This window comes from Choloepus didactylus, chromosome 4 (assembly GCF_015220235.1).
Source record: "Choloepus didactylus isolate mChoDid1 chromosome 4, mChoDid1.pri, whole genome shotgun sequence".
Lineage (NCBI taxonomy): Eukaryota > Metazoa > Chordata > Mammalia > Pilosa > Megalonychidae > Choloepus > Choloepus didactylus.
Window position 1 is genome coordinate 95,399,163 of NC_051310.1, and position 24,765 is coordinate 95,423,927.

The 24,765-nt window shown below is 42.9% G+C and overlaps 1 protein-coding gene across 1 annotated transcript; it reads right to left on the reverse strand.

The window, feature by feature from the left end:
• Nucleotides 1-389: 389 nt before the first annotated feature.
• Nucleotides 390-23,643, reverse strand: BNC1 (basonuclin 1). The gene is made up of 5 exons (XM_037835351.1): nt 23,566-23,643; nt 9,858-9,957; nt 9,175-9,410; nt 5,302-7,166; nt 390-1,074 (listed from the first exon to the last, which is right to left on the reverse strand). Exons 1-5 carry the CDS (start codon nt 23,641-23,643, stop codon nt 390-392), a joined length of 2,964 nt encoding a protein of 987 aa, XP_037691279.1.
• Nucleotides 23,644-24,765: the final 1,122 nt, after the last annotated feature.

The following is a 24,765-nucleotide window of genomic DNA, read 5'->3' on the forward strand; positions in this document are numbered from 1 at the left end:
GACTCTTAATACTGTAAGCTTCCCTTCTCACCTCCCTGCCTAGCTCCTGGACCCTTGTCGATCTACAGACCTAGAACCCATTCCCCCAACCCCCAGGAACATGTAAACAAATCTGGGAAAAACCGAGTTTCTTTAAGTGTTCATTACATCAGTGAAAAAACTCTTGAGCTAAGAAAAATAATACTTAGAAGGGCTGCCCCAGTGTCAACTTCCCACAAGGCTTTTCTTTTGCTCATCCTGCTGTAGAAAACTATAAAGTTAAATCAAATACTTTTTTTAAGCCTGGCTTCCCCACATGGTATGAAACCAAGTTAGAAACATTTCTTTGGACCATCTTATACCTGAATTACAATGAACACGCATCCAAGCATCCTTGGTCCGCCATCTTTTCACTGGAGATGGCCTGGAGACGGGGCCAGACTTTTGTGCAGGTTGGGATTCTGGCTGTGTCTGTTTCGACTGCGGACAGAGGAAAACATGGTGTTGCAGCCTGGCACTTTGCATTTGTGGAGCTGGCGGAGGTGTACAGTTTTGTAGTGGGCCCGGAAGGTCCCTTTGTTACTGTATGTCTTTTGACAGAGGTGACAGGTTATGGGCAGCCCAGAAGGCAGGCTGGCGAGGCTCCGGTCAGCTTTCTCCAGCAGGACACACAGGGGCAGCCCGTCCTCCCCGGGCACCAGGCCCAGCCCTTCGCAGTTTCCGTCGCTGTCCTCAGTGAGCATGTGGCCTTCCTCGCTCGCCCCGTCGGAGTCCCAGGAGGAATGGCTGCTGCTCTCCGACTTCACGCTCGAGGTAGTGCTCAGATCGAGGACAGTGCCCTCACTCGGGGGGCCGGGGCCATAGCGCTCCAGGCCAGCGCTGCGGATGTGGGTGATTGGGTAAACCAGACTGCCCATCCGGCTCGTTCCTTTGAAGATGACAGATGTCTGGGAGGCTTGCTGGGGGAAAGCCACATCCCGATAGGCCTCCCTGGCCACGTCTTTCAGAAGGTAAGCCGCACGGAAGTGGTCTTCACGGCTCTCCAGTGCTTCTTGGGTCAGAACTTTTTGGTGGAGGTTTAGGTTTGAACTGTGTCTAAAAGAGTGAAAGGATGGTTAGCAATGGGTTGGGCTGTTTTTAAAAGAGTCATCATTCTGAGTGGAGGCACCAGGTAGATTCCAGGAGAGACTCCTGTGGCATGGGAGAAGTGATGGCAGGGGACTGAGGTCCCAGTGGGATGCAATGGGTGCTGGTTTAGCAGACAGTGGCCCACTGCCATTCACCAGGAAAGCCAACAGCCTGGGAATGGGGCATATGCAGTTCTCCTCAATTTCCACCATCTGCCTGGCATGTTACTTCCTGTTCCTCATCTAAAGAGGATGGCTGGATTACTTCAATTAGGGGACACTGGAGACTGCAAGAGAAAACTGGTCATAACCTATAAGAAACTAAGCAAAGGCTTTTATTTTGATGAAACCAGATGTATCTTCTAGAGCTGTACTGTCCAAAAAGAAGCCACTACTGGTACCCAGCTGTTAAAGCCCTTCAAATGTGGCTAGTGTCATATATTGAAATGATAATATTTTGGGCAGGCTGAATTAAATAAAAGATATTAAAACGTATTTCACCTGTTTCTTTTTACTTTTTTAATGTGGCTACCAGAAAATTAAAATTACATATGTGGCTCACATCGTATCTCTGTTGGATAGGGCTGGTTTACACACCACCCCAGGAGTCCTACAGGTGTGAGTGAAAATCTGATTGGCTGCAAATTGTGTGTGTATGTGCACACACGTGTTCATGGTGAGTTCAGTTTATATTTGCAACTTCTTACTATATACCAGACAGAAATTTTGCAAATGTAGCACTATGAGTACACCATCAATCTTTTACCCAATAATTACTCCTGAAGGGAAGGTAACGAGCATCCATTATGACACACGCCTTTCACTCGCACGATATCATTTGGGTGTAGTTTGTCAATCAATGTCAGCCTTCTTCATAGTCAGAGATCCCCTGCTAACTTCTGACAAGCAAAATCAGCCCTTACCAATGGGTACGGTCTTAAAAGTGATAGGAGAGTGATTCCACAAGGAAAACACCTCCCCATATATGGAGAAGGATACATGCCAGGGTCAAATTGGGAAAAACACTCTCACCAAAATAACTAAGAACTGAATTTTCTCTTCTAAATCTCTGAAGACATGCAGGGGGTGCTTAATCACATTTCAGAAAGTATATAAAATTTACCATTCTACTTCTCTCTTCTGTCCCCTTCCACAATATTTTCTGGACATAATTGAAATTACACACCCAGATCACCCACTTTGCAAGTAGCTTTTCTCAACTGTAACTGTGCCCTGTGATTACATCAGCATTTCAGGTTGAAGGGGACGTATGTGTCAGCAGAAAACCAGACACTAGATTGACATATAGATTCCGGTACATACAAGTGGCTAAAAAAAAATGGTCAGACATACACATTTACTGGAACCTTGTACAAAATGGTTTCTGCTGCCACAGAGCAAACCTCTGTGCCCCATGCTTACCTCTGGAGAATCCCACAAACACCAAGAGCTAACATGTGGGCTCTCCTCCCTGCTCCTCAAGCCTCAGAGGGCCACCACATGCATTTCCTGAGGTGCTGTGTCCCCTAAGATCGGTGACAACACAATTGCAAGAACTTCTGGTCCACGAGCCAGGCTTTCTGCTTCCAGGACTTTGCTAACGCTGTGCCTCAGTCTCTTCCCTTGGCTCCTGTTTAGATCAGGTGAGACCACTGATTCTCAAAGTGTGGTCCAGGCACCCCTAGGGGTCCCTCAGACCCTTTCAGGGGGACCCTCAAGGCAAAACTATTTCCATAATGACACTATTTTCCTTCCCATTCTCTCACGAATGCACAGTGGAGTTTTCCAGAGGCTACATGACGTGTTATTACAACAGACTGAAGGCAGACATAGATATAAAAATCCAGTTATCTTCTCTTAAGCCAGACATTAAAGAGATTTGCCAAATGTTTAAACAAAGCCACTCTTCTCATTAAATTTTTGTTTTGGAAAATGTTTTCATAAGAATGGTATTTATTTAACATATTGTTATTTTTAACATATTGTTATTTTTAAGTGATGCAATAAATAAATATCACATTTTTTTTCAGTTTTAATTTCTAATGCAGTAAATATTGAAATATATAACCCAAATAGCTCTTGAGGGTCCTCGGATTTTAAGAGTCTGTAAAGGGGGTCATGAGACCAAAAAGTTGGAGAGCTGTTGGTTTAGACATACCCCTTCTTCTAAGAAGCTTTCCCTAACTTCTCAAAAACTCTGATTAGAGGCCCTCCCATGTGCCCATGGCAGTCTGTACTTCCCCCATCCTCACACTCAGTGTACTCAGCTGTGATTGTCTGTTCACAGGTCTGGGTTCCCACTACACTGAAGGCCTCTGTGGGCAGAGACTGTGTCCCCAGCACGTAACACAGAAGGGGCTCAATAAATATTTGTTGGATAAATAGACACCCAGGGTGCTATCGAATCCTTTATTGATGGATCCTAGTAATTGCTGTTGCCTGTAGCAGTGGCTCAAAGAGGAGAAGTTAGTTTTCCTTGTACCAATGCATTTCTCATCTTTGACACATAGTCATAGGTGGCCCGAGGTCTGCCCACAGGATCCTATTTAAAGTCATGTCATTTCTATCACAGATTGTAGGTAAAATGCATTCCAAGACCTAGAGTACTAAATTAGTAGTTTTAATTTAGGATGCACGATGCTTTTCTGTGGTGGGGGAGGAGATTCCTATCTATAGTTTAGGTCAGAAAATAAGAAACTATTACATACATAAAATGCAAAAGCATCCTGAACTCAACATGCCTTGTAATTTAATAGATAGCGTAGGCTAGAAACAACAGCATAAATATCAAGGATAATCTGACCATTATGATTATGTTCCTAACAACAGCTTACTCACAAACACACACTTGGTCCCTCTTGGAAGGATGATCAAGAAGGACAGCTCGCTAATTAGGGTATCCACATCCCGGTAACAGAAATAGCAATTTTAACTAATGCCACCTGTGCTCTAACTTCCCTGCTAAAGACAATGTGTACGCTCTTATGAGCCCACTGCGGGAATGTGTGTGAGAGTCTGTATTTTTTGTTCCTCTGAATACATTAGACATTACAATTTGGACCAAGTTAGTGGTGGTGTTGAACTGCTTCAAGTAGAGCTGGTTTGAGCAAATGGAGCCTTTTCATAGCCTACGAACCATTTAGCATTTATCATATTGCATTTCATCAGACAGTGGATCCTTTCCTCACATCTCCTGGGGTCATATTTTGGTAGACTTGCTCTCCCCGGGTAGGCTGGGGAGGAGGGTGACGTGCAGGGTGTTCAAGTGACAAAAGTGCATTAAGAAAAGCACAAGCCAGTTGGTAACGGGAACACTGTCCCCTGCAGCCACGAGATAAGCTCTATACCTGGGTGCTTGGTAAACCGTATGTCATGAAAACCCAGCACAGACAGACTTCTTGTCTTTCAACCACACATCACAGGCTCTGAGATAACCTGCCTACTGCCTTTATTCGTGGATTTCTTCATATCTTGAAAATCTTCAATCAAGATATTGTTCTCCCTTTCAAATAGAGCTGGTTAACTAGAAAGCAGAGAAAATGTGCCAGGAGCTGGACTTCATATAATGAAATAAAAGTCGGACAAGCTTTGGGAGGCTACAGTGATCACTGGAAAGGCTCCCAGCTTCCTCCTCTTCAGTTAATTATCCTTAGCTGAGCTACTCGTGTAAGAACTAATTCACAATTCTTTATCCCAAGCCCTTGGGGTCAGATGTGTTTCTGAATTCAGTTTCTCAGACTGTAGAAAAGCAGAATGGTGCATATACCCCAGAATTATGCTAACATTTCCATAATAAACCCATTACTATGTCTGTACTAAAATATTTAAAAATTTACACAAAGAGAGATTAGTTAAAAAAGATTACAGGGAGCCTCACACGATTTCAGGTCAGGTTTTGTGGCCAAATGGGTCTAGATTTGGAACTGAAAATTCAGGAGTGTGGGTCAGTAGGACACTAGAACCATGTTTCTCAAACTGTGCTCCTGGAGCAGGAACATCTGCAGCACCTGGGAACATGTTTGAAATGCAAATGCACAGGTCCCACCCTAGAACTGAAACAGAAACTCTAGGGGAGGAGGAGCTCAGCACTCTGGGTTGGGGTAGTGGTGGCTAACAAGCCTTCCAGGTGATTCTAACACAGGTTAACCCTTAAGCACCACTGCCTAGAAGAAGTGACTGCCATGACATGTCTTACCTGTCTCTGCTCCTACGGGAAGGGAAGGTGGCATCACAGCCCTCGACGGTGCACATGTGTGTCTCCTTGACATGCATGTTCTTGTGGTGTATTTTCACACTGCAGGCGTTTTTAAAGGTCTTCTTACAGATGTCGCACTGGAAGCGATTTTCTTCCTTCTGCCTCGCTAAGGCGTGCTGACCCATGTGCTCCAGTTCTTTAGAATCTTCCAAACAAGGAAAGGCCATCCCCCTGGTGGACAAAGCACCGAAGAGCCCCCCGGCCAGCAGCTGCTGCTGCAGTTCGATGTAGTCGGGAAAAGGAACGCAGGGCTCCAGCACCGGTACCAGGCGCAATTCGCGGTCACCGTCCTCGACCTCTCTCGGCACCAAGGTCACCGCTGGCTTCTGCTCGGTCTCCCTCTCCGAGCTGTGCGTGGCCGGCTCAGGGCTTAGGCGGATGGGTCCCCCGGACTCACGCCCCAGCCCGAGGGGGCGGGGCCTGTCTCCCTCGGGGCGGGGCTTCCCTAAGCGCACGGACTGCACGTGCCGCTCGCAGGGCTCTGGGTCTGACCTGGGACTGCAGACCTCGGGCTCCTCGTCACTGACCACCTGCAGGGGCGCGTCTTCATCTGAGCTGAGCGCCTGCCTCTTGTCGTTAGTTATTTCCACAGCTTCCTTCTCTATCTTGATGGGCATACTGGACTTGCGAGATTTCTTCTTGGGAAGGGCATCGAAGGGTATTTCGTTGGAAACGAGCTGTTCAGGGATTGAAGAGGACAGGAACGGGAGGGAGGGCAGCATCCCTGGCGTGTTGGCCAGCTCGGCTGGAGTGGCCGGGCTGCGGTAGAAAGGAAGGACTGGCTGGACTGTCTTCAGGTTGGGGAAGAGCACGCCGTTTTGCCCGATGCTCGGGAAGGCCGGCTGGCCTTTAGAATCCTCCCCCAGGCCAGTGCAGCCAGGGAGAGGCCTGCAGTCCGGGGGCGTCCCCACGAACCCCGGGCGCCTGCCGATCTCAGAGCCGGCCAGGGCCAGGCTGCTCCTGAGGTCCTTGTCCCTGTTGTTTCTGTTCATCGGCATGTGCAGCCGGGGGTTGGGGTTGGCGCTGTGCCGGTTCCGACTCCTCAGGGAGCTGAAGACCATGTTACACCCTTCGATGGTGCACTTATGCTTGATCTTCAGGTGGACAGCATTGTAGTGGATCTTGAGGGTGCCTTTGTCGTAGAAGGTCTTCTCACAGGCGGTGCAGAACACCCGGCCCTTCTTGGTGCCGAGGCTGTTCCTCTCTGGCTTCACTTTGACCTCAGGGGATAACTGGGTCCTTTCAAGCTTAGCAATGAGGTTGTAGGAGCTGGAGTCACTCAAATGGGTGCTATCTTCCTTTTCAGGAACAGTATCGGGGCAACTTAAGCACTGCTCTTTCTCAACCTGAAACGGGGTGGAATTGGATGTTAAGAAGCTGCTGTCGGGGAAGGACGCATGGATTTTCTGTTTGGGGTCCTGGCTCTGGTCCTGACCCTGCTCCAGCATATACTGCTCAGGCAGGGCCCCTATCAGTGCAGGAGGCATGGGGTTGAAGAACTGGAAAGGCAGCATGAAAGCCATGTTGTTGATGAGGTTCTCGAAGGGGTGCAGGCTGCTGGGGTTTCCTTTGTTCACAGGGGTGGGGAGGCTGGAACCCCGGTGGCTGCAGCTCTCGATGAAAGCCCTGATATCCACGTTTGCCATGGAAGGTGGCATGATGATGGAATGCTCCTCTTTCTCTTGGATTGCCATGAGCTCAACTATGGACTTGGTCTCTCCAAAGCGAAGGAATTGCTGCAAGGTGGCCACTTCCTCCTCACTAGTCATGATGCTCCAGTGATCCAACACTTTTCCTGACGCATCCTAAACCCAAACCAAACCGAATTAAAAAGTGTGATCAATTTACCATTCCTTACCCTTTTCTCTAAGGAAACAGCCATTGGGTTAGGGCCCCCAATAGCCTATAGGGCACCTCTGTGCTTAGCAGAACAAGACAACCCCTGCAGATGAACTCAGGCTTGGTGAGGCCAGCCCACACCCACCCCACTCCCCTGGGCCAGAAACTGTGCAGAGAATCAACTGCACAAATGTAAGTAGTGTTCCTACCTTTGCTCCAAAAAAGAGGAATACAATTATATTACTTAAGCCAAAGTCAGGGAAATTTGATAATTACTTTCCACTTTATTTCAAACCTATTGGTTGTCTTGCATTAGGCATAATTTCCCCTAAAATTAAAATATGCACTATTTGAATAACAGTAACTTCTTTATCTAAAGAGTACAGAAAGAACCATCAGGACTAGATATAGCTCAAGTATTCATTTGCAGCAAGTTTAATAATCTTCCCAAGCAACTAAAATCAGAAAACAAATGAACCTTGTATTGATCTATTGCCCATGTTCACAAAGCAGAGCTGTAATTACACTGGAGTGTTGGAGATCTTTCAAATTCTAGCTGGGCCTAACTTTTCTCAAAACTACAATAAATATTTTATCACAGAACATGTATTTGATGGCCTACTGAGATTTTTCACAGTGCATGTAAGAGTTTCAAAGATGATGAGGAATGTAACATCATAAATTTTTCATGCAATAGAGGTTCAAGGTAATTGATTCCATATTTTTAATCCTAACACTAGAAAGCAAGATTATCAGGATCATTAAATATTGATTTATGTCATAATGTAAGATCATAATGCTACTCTACATAAAAGGTTGTTACTAGCCAGCTGGGGGGTCTGCACTTGAGGTGAGCAAACATGTTCCCAGGGAAAGATGGCTAGAGTTAGACAGGCGTGGGTTCAAATTCTGGGGCTGCCACATACTGGTTGAATGATGTTCTTCAAGATTTGGAAGGACTCCCAGACTTCAGTTTCATAACTGGGAAATGGGAATTATACACCTACCTTGCAAGATTCCTGTGTGGATTAGGGGCAATGAGCATAAAGTCCAGGAAAGGGTCAAGGTCAAGAAATGGTAGTTATTAGTATTTGTTTTAATGATCCCCCTGGTCTCTTAAATCAGACCTACCTGAAGTCTATGTTAGTCTTGGGAACAAATTCATTCCTCCATTTCATTAATTTTTTTTTTTTTTTACCAAAGTTAGCTGACATTTTCTAGTGTAGTGGCAAGAAAAACATGCTGTAGCAGTTTCGTATGTTAGAGGAATGATATAATTCATATAGGGAATATGCTCCTTGCTTGGAAAAAAGCCTTTGTAGATATGAAACACGAGGCCTACCCCCACCCATAGCATGGTCTGGAATGAGGGATAAAACTACCCCACAAATAAAGACAGGAGAGATGGGATAAGGGTATGTAACAGTGGGGAGAAGGAGGAGGCCAGAGGAGATTTGGGAGACAGAATGAGCCAGAGTGCATCCCCGGAAATATCCCAAGCGGATGGTACCTGGGAAGGAAAACCAGGGAGGGCAGAGGGTGTGAAAGAACAGGAAGGGGCAGCATGAATTGCAAGTTGTTTGCTGTGTAGTTCTGTAATGCAAATTCCCTTTCTCAGCCCCAAACCCTCAGTCAAGTCTGATACAGGCAGCACCTTGTGTCAGTGGGTAGTTTGGGGATAATAAAGGAAACAGAAGTAGCCCCAAGATGAAGCAAATTGTTCACCACGGAACAGCTGGGTTGGTGAAACCCAAATCAGAGAAACAGATTGTTCCTATGCCCTGGAGTTTCACAGAAACCTTGGGTAAAGCACTGGACTCCCCCAGAACATGAGGCGGGGGCTCAAGCCATTAAAAAATATTCCAGAGGATGGCTACCAATGGCTGCAGCATGAGCAGGCACTTGGATGACAGGGGCTACATGGACCCATGTTTCGGAAGGCAGTCTGGGAGAACAGTGGCCGGGTCACCGTACCTGCAGCACATAGCCACGGATGTAATCCTGCAGCGTCCAGTCCAAGGCATGGAGGATCTGGAGGACCTCATCCTGCTTCAGCACACTGAAGAGCCGGTCCAGCAGGATTTTCAGGCGGACGGGGATGGCCTGGGTCCCGTAGAGCATGAGGCTACTGATATCAAACACCACATTGGACTGGACGATCTCCACCTGGCTTGTGGGATACACAGGGGGGACCCTCAGCTTACTCAGAGCTGAAAAATCAAATTGAAGAAATACAGTTTTGAAAGGTGCTACTTTTAAGAGAAACAATACACAGAAAGTAGGCTACCACTGTCAGTTATCTGTTCCAACAGAAAAAAAACATGAGGCTGCAAATGATTAAAAACCTTAAGAGGTATTAGGCTCTAGGTTATTCACAGGAACTGCTAAAAAAAAAAAAAAAAAGAGAGACTGCTGGGGAATTTTCTTCTCTCCCTTTAATGTAGCATTCTAAGGGGTGAAAGAGCCACAGATAGGGGAGGAGTAAAGAATATGTATAATATATATGCTACATATTAATATACTCTATAAATTAATAGATATAATGTATAACACATAACTGAACTGTTAGTTGTTTTTCTTAGTAAAGCAGTTCCTGAATAACTAGAAGTTATCTGGAGGGAAAAGTACAGATAAAGAGAGGGGAAAAATAAAATTACCGTGGGCCACCCATCCATGTCTGCACTGCTCACACTGACGGTGGTTTATTTTCCCTGGTTTGAAACTCTGGCAACTACAGTTCAGACTACAGCCGATAGCCTGTAAAAGAGGAAAACACAGGTATACGTAGCACATAAATGACTTGTGGGACATACAGTGCATTTAAAGAGTAGAACGTATTCTTCCATTTTGCAGTCCCACTAAGCAGTGTGTGCCCACTCTGTGCCAGACCCAGGGGTGTATATTTTGCCCTGGAAAGATGAGCAGCCTGCCTGGCACCTGTGAACACACTCGCAGACACTCTGCATGCGAGACGGGCTAAAATCATCACAACATTTTATTATGAAAGAAATGCATACAGGTTAGAAGGAAATGTCTTGCTCTATTAAAGGCATGGAAAGGGTGAGCAGTCACATTTTCACCAGATCTCCAAGGTGGCCAAAGCAGTCAGCCTGGAAGGTTTGCAGGGACCATCTTGGAAGAAGCAAAAGGGAGAACTATCTGAGGTGGGAGGAAGTCACATATGGAATTTGTTACGCCCAAGACATGGTGGAGGCTGAAAACGTAATAGGTCTAAGGACATGTGATGGCAGGCTACACTGGGACAGGCCTCTGACTCCACTCACTGGACCGTGTGACAGGCAGAGGAGGACACGGGCTGGAAAAGCCCTGCCTCGATGCCCCCAGGGCAGGGTCTGGTGTGGGAGGTGGACTATACAAAAACACATCTGAAACAGAAGAGAGAGATTTTGTCCAAAAAAGTTCTAGTATTAAGAACAAAGCTTCACATACATTTTTAAGGTGAGTTTCTCAAAAGGGGGTGGAGGCCTGAGGAAATTAATCTACTATTAACGAGGAAAAGCTCTCGCAGGAGCTCTGTCAGTGAGGTGCCTGGGAAGAGCCGCGGGGTGGAACCTGCATGATTCAAGAGAGCCTTGAAACTGGTGAGTGCATCTGCATTTGGGAGGAAGGGGATGACATAGCCCTATAATTATGGGTTTAAATCTCTTTCTGCCAATTAAGAGATTGTGTGGCCTTGCGTGGGGGAAAGGAAAGGGGAGAGTGTGGCCAAGGACTTGGGAAACTCACTTTAAGGAGTTTATCACCAGTCTTCACTTAAAAGTCAGTTGCTGGTCACTCTGGTAGACATTCTTACGCACTATATAGATAATGCTTTTTAGGTTTTAATATATTGAATAGCTAGAAGTAAATACCTGAAACTACCAAACTCCACCCCAGTAGCCTTAACCCTTAAAGACGGTTGTATAACAATGTAGCTTACAAGGGGTGACAGTGTGATTGTGAAAACCCTGTGGATCACACCCCCTTTATCCAGTGTATGGAAGGATGATTAGAAAAATGGGGACAAAACCTAAATGAAAAATAGGGTGTGATGGGGGGGGGTGATTTGGGTGTTCTTTTCCTATTTTTATTTTTTATTCTGATTCTGATTCTTTCTGGTGTAAGGAAAATGTTCAAAAATAGATTGGGGAGAGGAATGCACAACTATAAGATGGTACTGTGAACAGCTGATTGTACACCATGGATGACTGTATGGTATGTGAACATATCTCAATAAAACTGAATTAAAAAAAAAATCAGTTGCTGGTGGGATTGTAAAATGGTACAGCCATTTTTTGAAAACAGTCTGGCAGTTCCTCAAGAAGTTAAATATAGAGTTACCATATGACCCAGCAATTCCACTCTTAGGTATACACCTAAGAAAATGGAAAACATATGTCCATACAAAAATGTGTATGTGAGTGTTCATAGCAACATTATTCATAATCACCAAAAAGTAGAAACTGGTAACCCAAATGTCCTTCAACTGGCAAATGGATAAACCAAATGTGGTACAACCACACAGTGGAATATTATTCAGCCATAAAAAGGAATGAAATACTGATACATGCTACAACATACAGAAACCTTGAAAACATTATGCTAAGTGAAAGAAGCCAGTGAAGGAAGGCTGTATTTACAATAAGAGTCAAGAATTGGCAAATTCATATAGCCAGAAAATAGATTAGTGGTTGCCAGAGGCTATGGGGAGAGCTAGAGAAGAGGAGTGACTTCTAATAGTTGCAGAGGAAGGGAGTATTCTTTGTTTTCATCATTTGTTTAAGCAGCTTTATTGAGATATAATTCACATACCATATAATCCATCCCTTTAAAGTGTACAATTCAATGACTTTTAGTATATTCAGAGTTGTGCAACCACTGCTAAAACCTAATTTTAGAACATTTCATCATCTCCAAAAGAAATCCTATGTTTATTGTGGACGTATGTTTCTATTTCTCTTGGGTTTATTCCTAGGAGCGGAATTGCTGAATCACATGGTAACTCTAAGCTTAACTTTTTGAGGAGCTGCCAAACTGTTTTCCACAGTGGCTGCACCATTTTACATTCCCAGGAATAGTGTAGGAGGGTTCCAATTTCTCTATATCCTCGACAACACTTGTTATTGCTCGTCCTTTTGGTGACAGCCATCCTAATGTGTATGAAGTGGTATCTCATTGTGGTTTTGGATTACATTTCCCTGATGCCTAATGATTGGAACATCCTTTCATGTCCTTATTGACCATTTGTGTATCTTCTTTGGAGAAATGTCTATTCAGATCTTTGTCCATCTTTTAATTGGGTTACTTGTCTTATTAGTACTGAGTCCTAAGGATTCTTTATATCTTTTAGGTACAAGTCCCTTACCAGATATGATTTGCAAATATTTTCTTCCATTCTTAGGTTATCTCTTCACTTTCTTGATGGTGTCTTTTGAAGCATAAAAGTTTTAACTTTTGACTAGGGTTTCATTGCTAAAATTAAATAAAGGTGATGGTCCCTCAACTCTATGAATATACTAAAAACTACTCACTTGTACACTTGAAAAGGATGAATTTTATGATATAAGAATATATCTCATTAAAGCTGTTATACAAAAAATCAGCAAACCTTGCTGATTTAGGTTAAATAGGTTAAAAGTAGCATGATTTAATTGTCTCCTACAATTTCTTTTGGATAAGGATGGACTGAACAGAGCTGCAATTAGACAGATTTTCAGAAGGACTAGAACTATTTATTCAAAACTGAGGTATGCAGCAGATAGCAACAGTTTTGCCTAATCCCTTCAAGAGGCTATCAAAAAAAGAAACATGGGGGAAAGGTTTTTTGCTCTTTGTAAAGTCAAAAACATAATACAAAGCACTCAGCGGGATCACAGCACTCTCTTACTCTAATGATGCATGCATTCTTAACAAAGGCGATACCAATACTATAGGGGTGGAAACTGGTTCTTAGTGGGGGTAAAACATTACTCTTTTCATGTATAAAGCACAGATATACATACATACATACATAACCAGATATGCAGTATACAGCATGACACTAAAATTTCATTAGGGTGCACTATTAGGAAAAAAATGTCTAAATAAAGTCTTCTGGGGGGGGTTGGTAATGAAAAAAGGATTGGGAAACATCACTCTAATGCCAGAAAATATTTTACTTTTTGATTATACAGTTTCTACTTGAATGACTGCTATATATACATATACATGGTGTATGTATGTATATATGCGAATGTACTAAATATATGAACATACATCTATATAGCTATACCTTTACACATAATACTGTATGTATTTTGAATGGAAATATAAAAATGAGTAATGGCTTAATTTACATTACACACTGTCAAAACTAAAATTTTAAAAAGCTCCAATAGCTTAGCTTGTGACACACCTAGTATATTGTCCAACATCTCAAACTTTGCTGCAACCCTCTGAACCAATCATTTGAATACTCCCAACAGGTCCCAGCAGACTCAGTACTAAGCCTCTGAAATATTTCACAACATCAATTCTATAAATATGACCATTTTGAAGAAAATTTTTTAAAAATGAGAAAAGTTTTTATTTTGGATTATGTCCCTCAAGATGCCATTCACTCTTCAAAACCTGGATGTTGGAACCTCCGCGAAGTAAATTCACATTTTTATTTAGAAAACAGACCTTCAATCAGAGAAAGAGATGTCCGTGAGCACACACCTCCTCAACTCCCTGAAGACTCTGCTCAAAAGGCTCTCACGGATGCAAAGCTCCAGGAAACTCTGGGTGGCTCTATCTCAGAGCCAGCACAGCAAAACCATAGTGGGAACAATTCCCAGCACATTTCACAGCCTACGACTGAAACTCACTTTTTGCACCTCTCGTTAACTAATCCAGGGTTTCTCGTTTAGATCGCATAATTCTTTGATGCAGGAGGCTGTCCTGTGTAGTCTAGGATGTTCAGCAGCAGCCCTAGACCTCTGCCCACCAGATGCCAGAGACGCCCCCCAAGCTGTGGCAACCCAAAAAATCTCCAAACATTAACAAATGCCCTTGGGGGCAAAAGCACTCCCAGTTGAGAACCACTGACATAACCTGACCATTTAGTTTTAGCAGCTTCTAGTTTTGGGATGGAATTTTAAGCAATTTTTTCTAGAATTCTGATGTATGAAAACTGCTTTATCAGAAACATTCATGTGGTTGTCCACGAACCCATTTGAATATGGTTTAATAAAGCTCATGATAAATATCCATGGAAATAATCTCAGAGGAATTATTTATGAACTTAAAAATGCTAATTACGGTGTCTAAGAAAACTTCCAATATCAAGGCCTTTGGATTTTTCCACCCATCTTAAAATTCCACAATGTAGTAAAATTATAGCACCACTATCTAAAGACAAATTAAAACTTCCATAATAAAATCAAACCAAAAAATTCTAATTATAGGATGAAAAGTACTCATGTAAATCAAATGGAAAACTCTTACAACTTAGATCCTTTCCTTCAGAATCCTAATACTTGTTCCATTCTTCAGAAACATAAAACAGATGTTTACAACATTCTGAACTCATCAAAACACGATTATTGCTTTTAACGTGCTCATCTTAATCAGATTATTTCCAGAATTGTTATTAGTCACTTTGATGTGCTATCAATCAACGTTCAAAGTTCTGGTTCCTTTTTGGAAACTAACAATCATTTGCTCATTCATTCATCCAAAACTACTGAAACACCTCGGATACGATGGGTGATCTGGTTATTTCCATCTTGGGATGAAAAGGTATAGCCTAGTTTGTAGGCAGGTTTGGAGGTGGCCCTCACCTTCTCCCAGACAGCCCTGGCTCTGCCTGCAGCCTGGAGAGAAGCTGCCAGGGGCCCAGGCACTTAGCGGGCAGATGCACAGACATCCACTGCTGGACAGGCTGGGTCTCTGGCAGGATTTGAATTATTGATCATGAAAATAAAAGCTGTTCACTTCAACACAGTTTTCATCTCTTAAACATGCAGATATTTTTATATCAATGAAGATAAACTCATGGAGATATTCTTGGGGGGGGGCTTAGAGCTTAAAAACTGAAGGGGGAGGAGGAAAATCATAGAATATCTTTGGGGTTCTCAGATTCATGGGCATTGACCCTTTGAGAGGAGTCAATTGTGATTTGGCTCAGGTACAAAACTGATTGCATTCCAGTCAGGCAGCTTGGTAGACTCAAGTCACTTGGTCTATGCTGTCCAGTATGGCAGCCACTGGCTATACATGGCTATTTAAATGTAAATTAATTAAAACAAAATAAAATTAAAAAATTCAGCTCCTTGGTCGCACTGGCCACATTTTAAGTGCTCAGTAGTCACACATGGCTAAGTGGCTGCCATAGAGATATAGAACATTTCCATCAACACTGAAAGTTCTATTGGACAGGGCTGAGTTCGATGGTGAGACTGGCCACCCTTCCTGCATCTGCTCTTCAACATGGTAGTGTTCATGTTTAATAGATGATCTCATTTAATTCTCAACATACATCACTATGAGGAGGAAATCATTCTCAGAAAACGTCTTTAATTTCTGGAACATCTGTAACTTGTCCAAGATCACAAAGGTAGTAGCTTTACTGAGCATTTATTATGTGCAAGACACTGCAATAAGCAGTGCACATGCACTTCTTCATTTTTTTCTGAACACCACCCAGGGAGGTAGGCATTAATGTTTCCATTTTCTAGATGAGGAAGCTGAGCAATACACAGGCTTTCAGGGCAGTCTTCAATCTGGATACTGGGATGGGTTTTATCTTAAAATATCAATATCCAGTGCTAACTGCAGTTACATTCTGGCTGTAACAACCCCGGGAGGTAGGCTTTATCCCCACTCTGCAGATAAGGAAATTAAAGGTCCATATGGAAAAGAAGCTTCATTCATTGAATAAATATTTACTGAGCATTTATGAGCCAGGCACTGTTCTAAACTCTGGGGGTTAAAGTGTTAACAAGATATAGGAGGCCCTTGCCCTCAAGGAACTTATATTACAGAGGAGAAAATAAACAAGTAAACAAACAAACAAGATAATGTCAGAATAAGGCAAGTGGTATGAAAGAACCAACAGAAATCTATGCTAGAGATTTAACTGGATGGCATGGAAGGGTGGGAATGGGAGTAAGTATCCTTTAGAAAGAGTCATCAATGAAGGCCCTTAAACTGGGTCCCAAAGGGTGGCAAGGTGCCAGTCACATGAAGACCTGGAGCAGGAGGTGGTGTTTCAGCAGAGGACAGAGCACATGCAAAGGCCCTGAGGCATAAAAGAGGTTGGGGGTATTCACCGATCAGAAAAGGGATTAGTGCTGCTGGAGTGGAATCAGTGAGGTTAATAGCAGAAAACAGCATCAGAGAGGTGACAGAGGCTACACTCCACAGGACTTGGAGGGGCAGGGCAAAGTGTTTGAATTTTATTCTAAGCTTAATGTTAGCCTTATAAAGGCATGCAATTTTATGATTTACCTTTGAAAAAGACCTGTCTGGCTGCAGAGCTGGGAAGCCTGAGCTCCTTCCCCTTTACCACACTGGGCACCTTTCACTGGTGTGTAGTAAAACCTAGGATTGGCTTCAAGCAACCTATGTCTTATGTCCAGTTAAGCCATGTAACCTTCAGCTCCACACCTTGGCACCTCTGACTATAAAACGGGCTGGACCTCAGAGGCCTGTTGGCCACATTATGAGGATATGCCGATAGAGAGCTGGAGAGAAATAGAGAAAGACCAATTAGCACGGTCAGATGCTACTGCTGCCAGGCTCACAGTAAATGGATTCTTAGAGCTCTGGAGTCTGGTGGCCTGACTGTGCAGAGAGAGCTACTGAAAATATCCAAGATAAAAAATTCAATAAAAGTTACTCCACAGTGACTCATTCCTGAAAGAGGTAACAAAACAATTGAAATTCCAAACCAACACCTAGTGGCTAGCACTGTGCTTGGTACTTGGTAAGCCCTCCACTGCTATCTGTTGAGAGAATAAATGAATGACAATCAGTGAGAGAGCTGCACAATGCTTACTGATTGGGGCCAAGATTGCTAGCTGCTCACCCAACACCCTTTCTCCCAATCTGTGTTGGTAACAAAGCCTTAATTTCCAAGTCTCCACTGGTGGCCAGGTGATAGCAATGGTATACAGGTAGAAGCCGTTGGCTGGAGCTTTATAGACGCTCCTGTTTAGAAATGGGAGCTGACTTGGCTGAAAGATCTCTTTGCTTTTCATTCTTCTTTGTGGAACATGAACATGATGGCTGGAGTTCAGAGGCCATTTTGTGACCATGAGATGACCTTGAGCTGGAAGTCACTCCCTAGGGATAACTGAGCAGAAAGAAGCTGTGCACTAATAATTCCGTGGGACTGCCATACTATTCCTGGAATGCCCACCCTGGACTTATTTTATGTGAGACAAGTAAACCCCCTTCTTATTCAGATTTCCACACTGATCTTCCTGCTGACCATGGAGAAGGCTACATAAAAACCACATGGGAAACAGCTCACTAGTACAGATCACCGAGGAACATTTCTGCAGGGCAAATTTAGAGTCTCTGGTCCTCTCTTAAGTGTGACATTCTGAGGCTGTGCCAGATTCTCAGTGATAAGAACAATAATTCCCCTACTTGAAATGAAGGACCCAGTCTGCCAAACCACTAATCACTTTTTAAAATTCACCATGCTTTAGAATGAAAATGTTTCAGGTTTTTCCAAGTTGCATTTTTAAATGCTGAATATAGTCAATTGCCATTATTTTTTGAGTCCTGGAAAATTGAAGTGTGTATCAAAATTGCAAATTGTGACATATCTTTTAGAGCAGTGAGACCCCCTCAGATTACAGGGGGAGGGCTTGGCTACTCTTTATCTGTGGTGAAATCCTCACTGCTGCAGAGCTAGGCTTCCTGGTTCAGAGGACCGCAATATTCAAAGCTGGGAGTTCTCTACCCCACTGCTCATTGGAGCTACGCTGGTTCCCTGCCTCTTACACATGTCCTGTACTTCTCACTTCTCTTAAAATATTGGGACATTCTTGCTCTCTGCCTTCTCTCTTCACCTTTTCTACTGATTTCTTTCATTTTTTTATTTTTAAGTTTTCCACTGTATTTCTACACATGCAAACTTATAGAGGTACAGCCGGAGTTCTGAAAATAGTATCGGATGGGCAAGAAGAGCAACTGGGAAGAGGAGAGGAAAGAGCCCACGAGGTCCTCAGTGTGAGGTAGTTCATCTGCTGCTGGCGGCGCCGGCCCGAGGTCCACCCCGAGAACACGCACACATATGGACTGGATGATCATCTTATCAGCACATCCCATCATCTTCCCATTGGCAGTTTAACAAATGATAGTCATTCATTTACTTACCAAGGCTTTCTTTTCTTTTCTCTCCTTCTCTCTCTCTCTCTTTTAAAACAACAACAACAAAATACACATCTACCATGTTTGAACCCTCAAAAGGAGCTTCGTGGGACTACAAAGATGAGAAACTCCCCGTGCCTGCCTTCCAGGAGCACACGACTTGATTCATGAAGAAACCAAAAGTCATACAATTTGATTGGTCAAGAACAGCAGAGCTGAGATACAATGGTCAAAAATTAGTGTGATTCATTCACTACATGAAAATCCAGGAATTCAAAATATACTCAAAGCAAACACATAACTTATTGGCCATCTTTAGAGAATGCCAGGGAACTGACTGATTGCTCTGAAAAATGGTGAACAAAGGGAAAGAATAAAATATGTATCCTTTTACAAACTGTACTTCAGGGTAACCAAATTGTTGATGAGATAGAGATTCTCTTTATAAAGTATTCTAGTGAATAATGAAGAATTAGGAATCCCACCATTCTGTAAGTCCTCATATGTACCACCACATATGTAGTGTTCCTGCAAAAAAAAAAAAAAAAAAAATCCAAAATCTGAATTTGATCAAACCTCTTGATCAACTACAGTTTACAGAAAATACAGGCGATAGAGGAATAAATAAATGATACCACAAAGAAGCAATCACCGAAATCCAGACTGGGGTGGGGGGGAGTCACTCTACAGAACAAATAATCTAGCTTTTTCAGCAAATAAATTACAAGGAAAAAAGTAAAGAGAGGCATAATCTATAAATTAAAAGAGACAATGTATGGATCTTATTTGGATCTTGATTTGAACACACTAACAGTAATATAAAGTTTACAAGATAGCCAAGGAAATGTGAACGCTGATGGGAAATTTAATGATGTTAAGAAGTTATTAATTTTTTAAGGTCCTTTATGATATATTGCTTTTTTTAAAAAAATAAAAAGTCTTTATCTTTTAGAGCTACAAGGTCAAATATTTATGAATGAAATTATATGATGCCTAGGGCTTGCTTCAAAGGGATCCAGTGTTGCCAACAGGGTATGTGGGTAAAACAGGATTCACCAAAAGTTGATCATTGTTGAAGCCCCAGGCACACACCACCAAGAGTTATTAAACTATTCTGATTTTGATTGCTGGAAAGTGTCCACAATGATGCATGAAAAAGTAAAATAAATCAAGACTCTCCCTCCTCCCCCCAAATTTTAGTTTCCGTGAGATGGCAGACATGGACGGGGAGAGCGGTGTTGGCCAGGGAGGCCCCGGGAGGCTTCCTGCAGCAGGAGGCAGGCAGGCCCTGGAGGTGTGTGGGAAATGCCACAACCCGAGGCACAATGAAAGGCCCAACACATACAGGTGCGGCAGGCCCAGGAGCCTGGACCCCGGGCAGAGGTTTCTGGGACCAGCAGTGAGGGCTGCCCTCGGAAGACAACCCAGGGTCTGGGGGGTGGGTGGTCTCCATTCCGCACGGTGGGGCCACACTGGTGACCACCAGCAGGGACATAAGTGGGAACTTGGGGAGCCTCAGAACCAGGCCGACAGTGTTTGCAATACAAAAATGACATAAAAGGAGAATTGACAGAATCTGGTTTTTCACTGCAAATATGGGGTTGAAAGGAGAGGCCCGAGATGACTGAGATCGTGGAGAAGGGTCAGGCAGAGAAAGGGTAGGTGGGAGGCAGGGCCCCCTTCAGGTGACAGATGTTGGGCAGAGTCTATCTGTGAGTACAAAGTCAGCGTGACACAGTTAGTATTCTCTTGCTGCCTAGTTCAAAGAGGACGATGGGGAAAAACGTGTTCTTTTGATCTCTATAAATCAAAGTGTAAACTCTGTGCCAAAATAATTTAACATCTGTGCCTTTTTTCTTAAAATTATTCGTTCTGAAAATGGAAAATATAAAGACTAGTAGAAGATGTAAATAATACCTTAGAAACCAAACCACATAAAATCTCTCTGCTTTTAAAAAAAGAAACGAACAATACAGAAATATACACGATATGGATGCATTTTTTTTTCCCCTTTATAACCTAAGTTTTGGGAAACTAAGAGGTAATCTTCAGAAACCTCTGATTTAAAAAATGGAAAGACACTACCTGCACATGGAGTGAACTTCTCAATACAGTTGAGTCGGTGTGGAGGAAAAAAACAAAAACCAAAAAACACAAGACACTTAAGCTCTAGGATAATTTTAACGAAGGTAGCCAATTACACACACAATGTAACTTCGCCATTGCTGCTGAGGCCAACAAACAATGAAATTGTGAATGTTTCTAACTAAAATTCTGCACACATTTCTTTTATGGACTTCCTGAAAACTAGATTTGCCAAACCAAGTTTAAATAAAGAACTAGATTTTCAAAACTAAGTTTAAAAGAAACAAGGCAGATTTAGTTAATTATGCCATCCTGATCACTGTCTCAAAATTCAGCATGGTGTATCAAGAAATGTTAGAGCTGACGGTATAAAAATTTAAGTTTCCTAATGAATGATGCAGCAATCAGAGGGCTTTAGAAGAAGGCAATACTTTTGGAAACTGATGTAAAGCTGGAAATTAATTGTAATGTTTGTTTGACTATATAGCAGAATTACACAAAGAATCTGAAAAGGGAGGCAAGAAAACTAATATAACTATACGAAAAAAAAAGTTAGATGCCTGAATTAGAGTTTACCTGAGACAACCATTTCCCCAATCACTTCCCTCTACACAGAGCTCTTTTGCTTTAGTCTGTACAACATTTAATTTCTTCATCTCTCTTGCCTGGTGTTAGCCCAGTGAAATTATCATCCCCCCAAGGCAGAGTTCTCCCTGTAACTTGTTAGGATGGTTTATGATAATGAGTCCACATGTGGACATGAACAGTGACAGTCCATTTCCCTATAAACTATGCCACATTTGAAAAGACCCCGAGTTGGACTCTGGAGAAGCAGATCTGCTCTCTGTCTGGACCCAGCCTCTTTGGCTAACACTGGCATGTGTCTGTGCAGAGACATGGGGCCACGCCCGAGTCCTGGAATTTCCAGAATTAGGAAAAAGGACTTCAAAGAATGACAAGATAAGAGAAAATCAGGTTTTCAGGTAGAAACTAATTTAAAAGAAAAAGAAAAAAACAAAACATCTTTCCAGATGCTCCTGTGAACAATCCAGTTATCTTTGTTTTAACATCTTTCCAGATAAGTCATCAAAAATAGAAGATATAAATAAATAAACGAAATAAAATGAATAATAAAGACCTGCAGAATACTCAGAATAAGGCAATTCAAAGGGGAAAAATTCCGGTCTTAGATGGGTGGTTCGGCTTTAAGATTTCACCGTAACTAGAGTATTTCTTGTTCATGATTAAGAAAGGGCTGTTTCTTGACAAAAGTAACTCACTCTAAGTGACATGTGTAGAAGAGAAAATTCACCCGGGGGTGAAGCATGCTCCTCCTGCAAGTAATCTACCCTGTGAAACCTTCAGGGCAACTTTTTTAATGGCCACTGTCAAAATAATTTCTAAAGCCATACAGAAAAGCGAAAAGGCATTTCTGCCACCCACCCAAAACACTGCAGTTTAATTTTACTAACAAACTGAACTTTTACAACAGTTCCCCATTTATATTTATTTGTGGACATTCATAAATCCAAGTGTGTGCTGAAGGGACAATTATCTGTTCCACTGGGAAATTTATATGGCTTTTCTCAACCATCGGGTTGGACAGTCCTTTTTTACAAGCTGATGAGCCTGAGGTACAAGACTAAGAGGGACACAAGCCTAACTGCAGCAGGAAAGTATTTGGGGGATATATAAAATAAATAAATAAAAATAACCTTCTATGCAAATCGTATGCTTCCAAGGCAATTACTCCATGTTGGTTAATATTTCTACTGCAGATTATAACCAGAGCAAATAGTTGTTTTACATTCTAATGGATACCAACAGCCAAATAACCACTTGAAACTAACTGCTCTTGCTCTGACTGAAGGAGAAGCATGTTGCTAAATCCTTACTAGATTAAAGGAACTCATAGATTCAGATGATATTCTAAATTAAATTGCACAGATGTCTGAACATAATTATGAGTTCCCCAAATATGAACAGCACATTAAGGGATGATTTCAACACCTCATCTCAGCATTTAACTGTAATAAGAACATGTTCAACCAATAAATGAGTTGAAATAGTAATACTTTCTTGGTGAAATTAAAGTTAGCAAACTTTTTGGGTAAGAAATCAAATGATGATCCATAATCTTATTTGTTTTAATTATCTGAAAATACTTTAAAAAGAATAAGATTATCAAAATTCAACAGCAAAAGTGGTGGTCATCTTTTCACACCTATTTAAAGCAAAAATCAAATCCAGGACAATCTGTAACATTTGAATTAATGTTCATTTATGTGATGCACAAAAATTTTATTCTGACATGTGCAATTGTGTTAAGGTTTTAATAATGTGTATCAACGAATTTAGGAAGGGGCAACTGAGAAGAAGCCAGAATTATTTCTTTACAGTGGAACGAAAGTTTTAACACATGAGCGTGTATATCCAAATAGTCTCTTGAAGAAACCTCATGAAAAGATAGCATAAAATCTAATAACAAATTAAAACAATAAACAAGAAAGGAAAGGACACCAGAAAAAAAAAAAAAGATCTCCCAAATGCTGTTTTTAATTATTGTCAAGTCAAAATCTTGTCACACTTTGAGAATATATATTTTTAAAAACTGTTGCTAGATCTGCTCTATTATCCCAAAGCTGCAGTAACACATTTCTCCACACACACACACACACACACACACACCCTCGGACAAGGATTCCCAGGACACCAGTGGGGCCTCTTTTAGGCAACTTAAGTGTTAATAGCAGAGGCCTGGCTGCCACCAGGCGTCTGGCCGGATTTAAATACCTTGTCTTCAGAGGACTGGGTGAGCACAACCATAAAACTAAGGGACATTACCAACCCCAGAGTGTCTGATCCACACCCCTCAATCACCACCACACAATTTTACTCACACAATTAAGGCTGCTAGTTGGCATTCCATTTAACTGTCAAACTCAGACCGGTGGCAACCCCACAGCCACAAAGAGATGCCTTAAATGAGAAGAACATGTTCCTACACCGCATTTGAGAAAGTTTGGCTCCCAGCTATGCACTGATTAATATCAGATCTCCTCCTTCACTCTCCTCTCGACAATCTTGTCACATCTGGCTGACAAATCCTTATGAGCTTTTGCAAAGCTAGGCAGCCGATGGGGCTCAGGGTCTGGCCGGCGGCGCCCGAGGGGGAGCGGGGGCTAACGGAGCGGCCTTCGCCGCCGCGCCTCGCCGCCCGGGGTTGCAACATGTAACAGCCGGGGCGCTCGGAGATCAGGCTGCGCTCCCAGGCTGCAGAAGCCAAGACATTATAGGAGTTAAAATCAAGGGTGGTGGTGGTGGGGGGTGTTCCAGGATCCAGCGCTTCTCAGGCAAAAATACACGAAGCGCACGAGACATCCACTAACTCAGCAGTCCAAGCTCACTCTTGTCAGCTGTAGGTAAACCCTTTTAAAGTGGCCATCGACTATTTTGTCTGGCTCTTCTCTCGAAACATAAAGCCTTAACCCCATTCCAAGTGCTTTCTGAAGGGGGAAATTATCACCTCGCACTTAACTTTTCCAAGGATTACCTGGTCAGCATTAACATTTATAAAACCTGGCCATGCCCCTTTAGCGCTATTTTTATGTCCTGGAAGCTTTCTGATCAGACACGTCCTGATTTTGATTTGCAGCTTTATACAAAAGATTTGTACAACAGTGGAGAGCAGCCCTTGATTCTTGCCACTCGCGTTTCCCCGCAATTCTCCTCGAAAAGTGACCTAAGTTTACCACATGCTTCGTTCTCCAGGGAAACAAAATCCAGGGAGAAAAACGGTCAGTTTCAAAAAAACAGTTGTTTAGTTAATTCTGAGGTTTAAAAAAAGGAGGGGGTTTCAAATCCCACGGGTCCAAACAATAAGTCCAAAGGTCCTTGGACTTAAATTTTAGGTGCCGACGAGGCAGTAAGAAATGCGGGACTAAGACTCGCGCTTCGCCGGTGGCCGTCTGAGCAGGGGAAGGGTTATTCTCAAGATCTACAATCCGATGCGGAGCTCAAGACGCGCGGAGACTGTTCCGGAAAGCCGAGAAACACCCGCGGCCGCCCGCCCAGGTCGCGCTCAGGACGCGCGTTTCAGGGCTCTGGGACGTCGGGCGGCAACGCGTCCTCAGC

Coding starts and splice junctions, on each gene's coding strand:
- BNC1 (XM_037835351.1), bottom strand. CDS start 23,643: ATGCGGTGTAGGAACATGTTCTTCTCATTTAAGGCATCTCTTTGTGGC. Junction 9,958..23,565: donor CCACCGGTCTGAGTTTGACA/GTTAAATGGAAT, acceptor CCTCTTTTACAG/GCTATCGGCTGTAGTCTGAA. Junction 1,075..5,301: donor TCCCGTAGGAGCAGAGACAG/GTAAGACATGTC, acceptor TCACTCTTTTAG/ACACAGTTCAAACCTAAACC.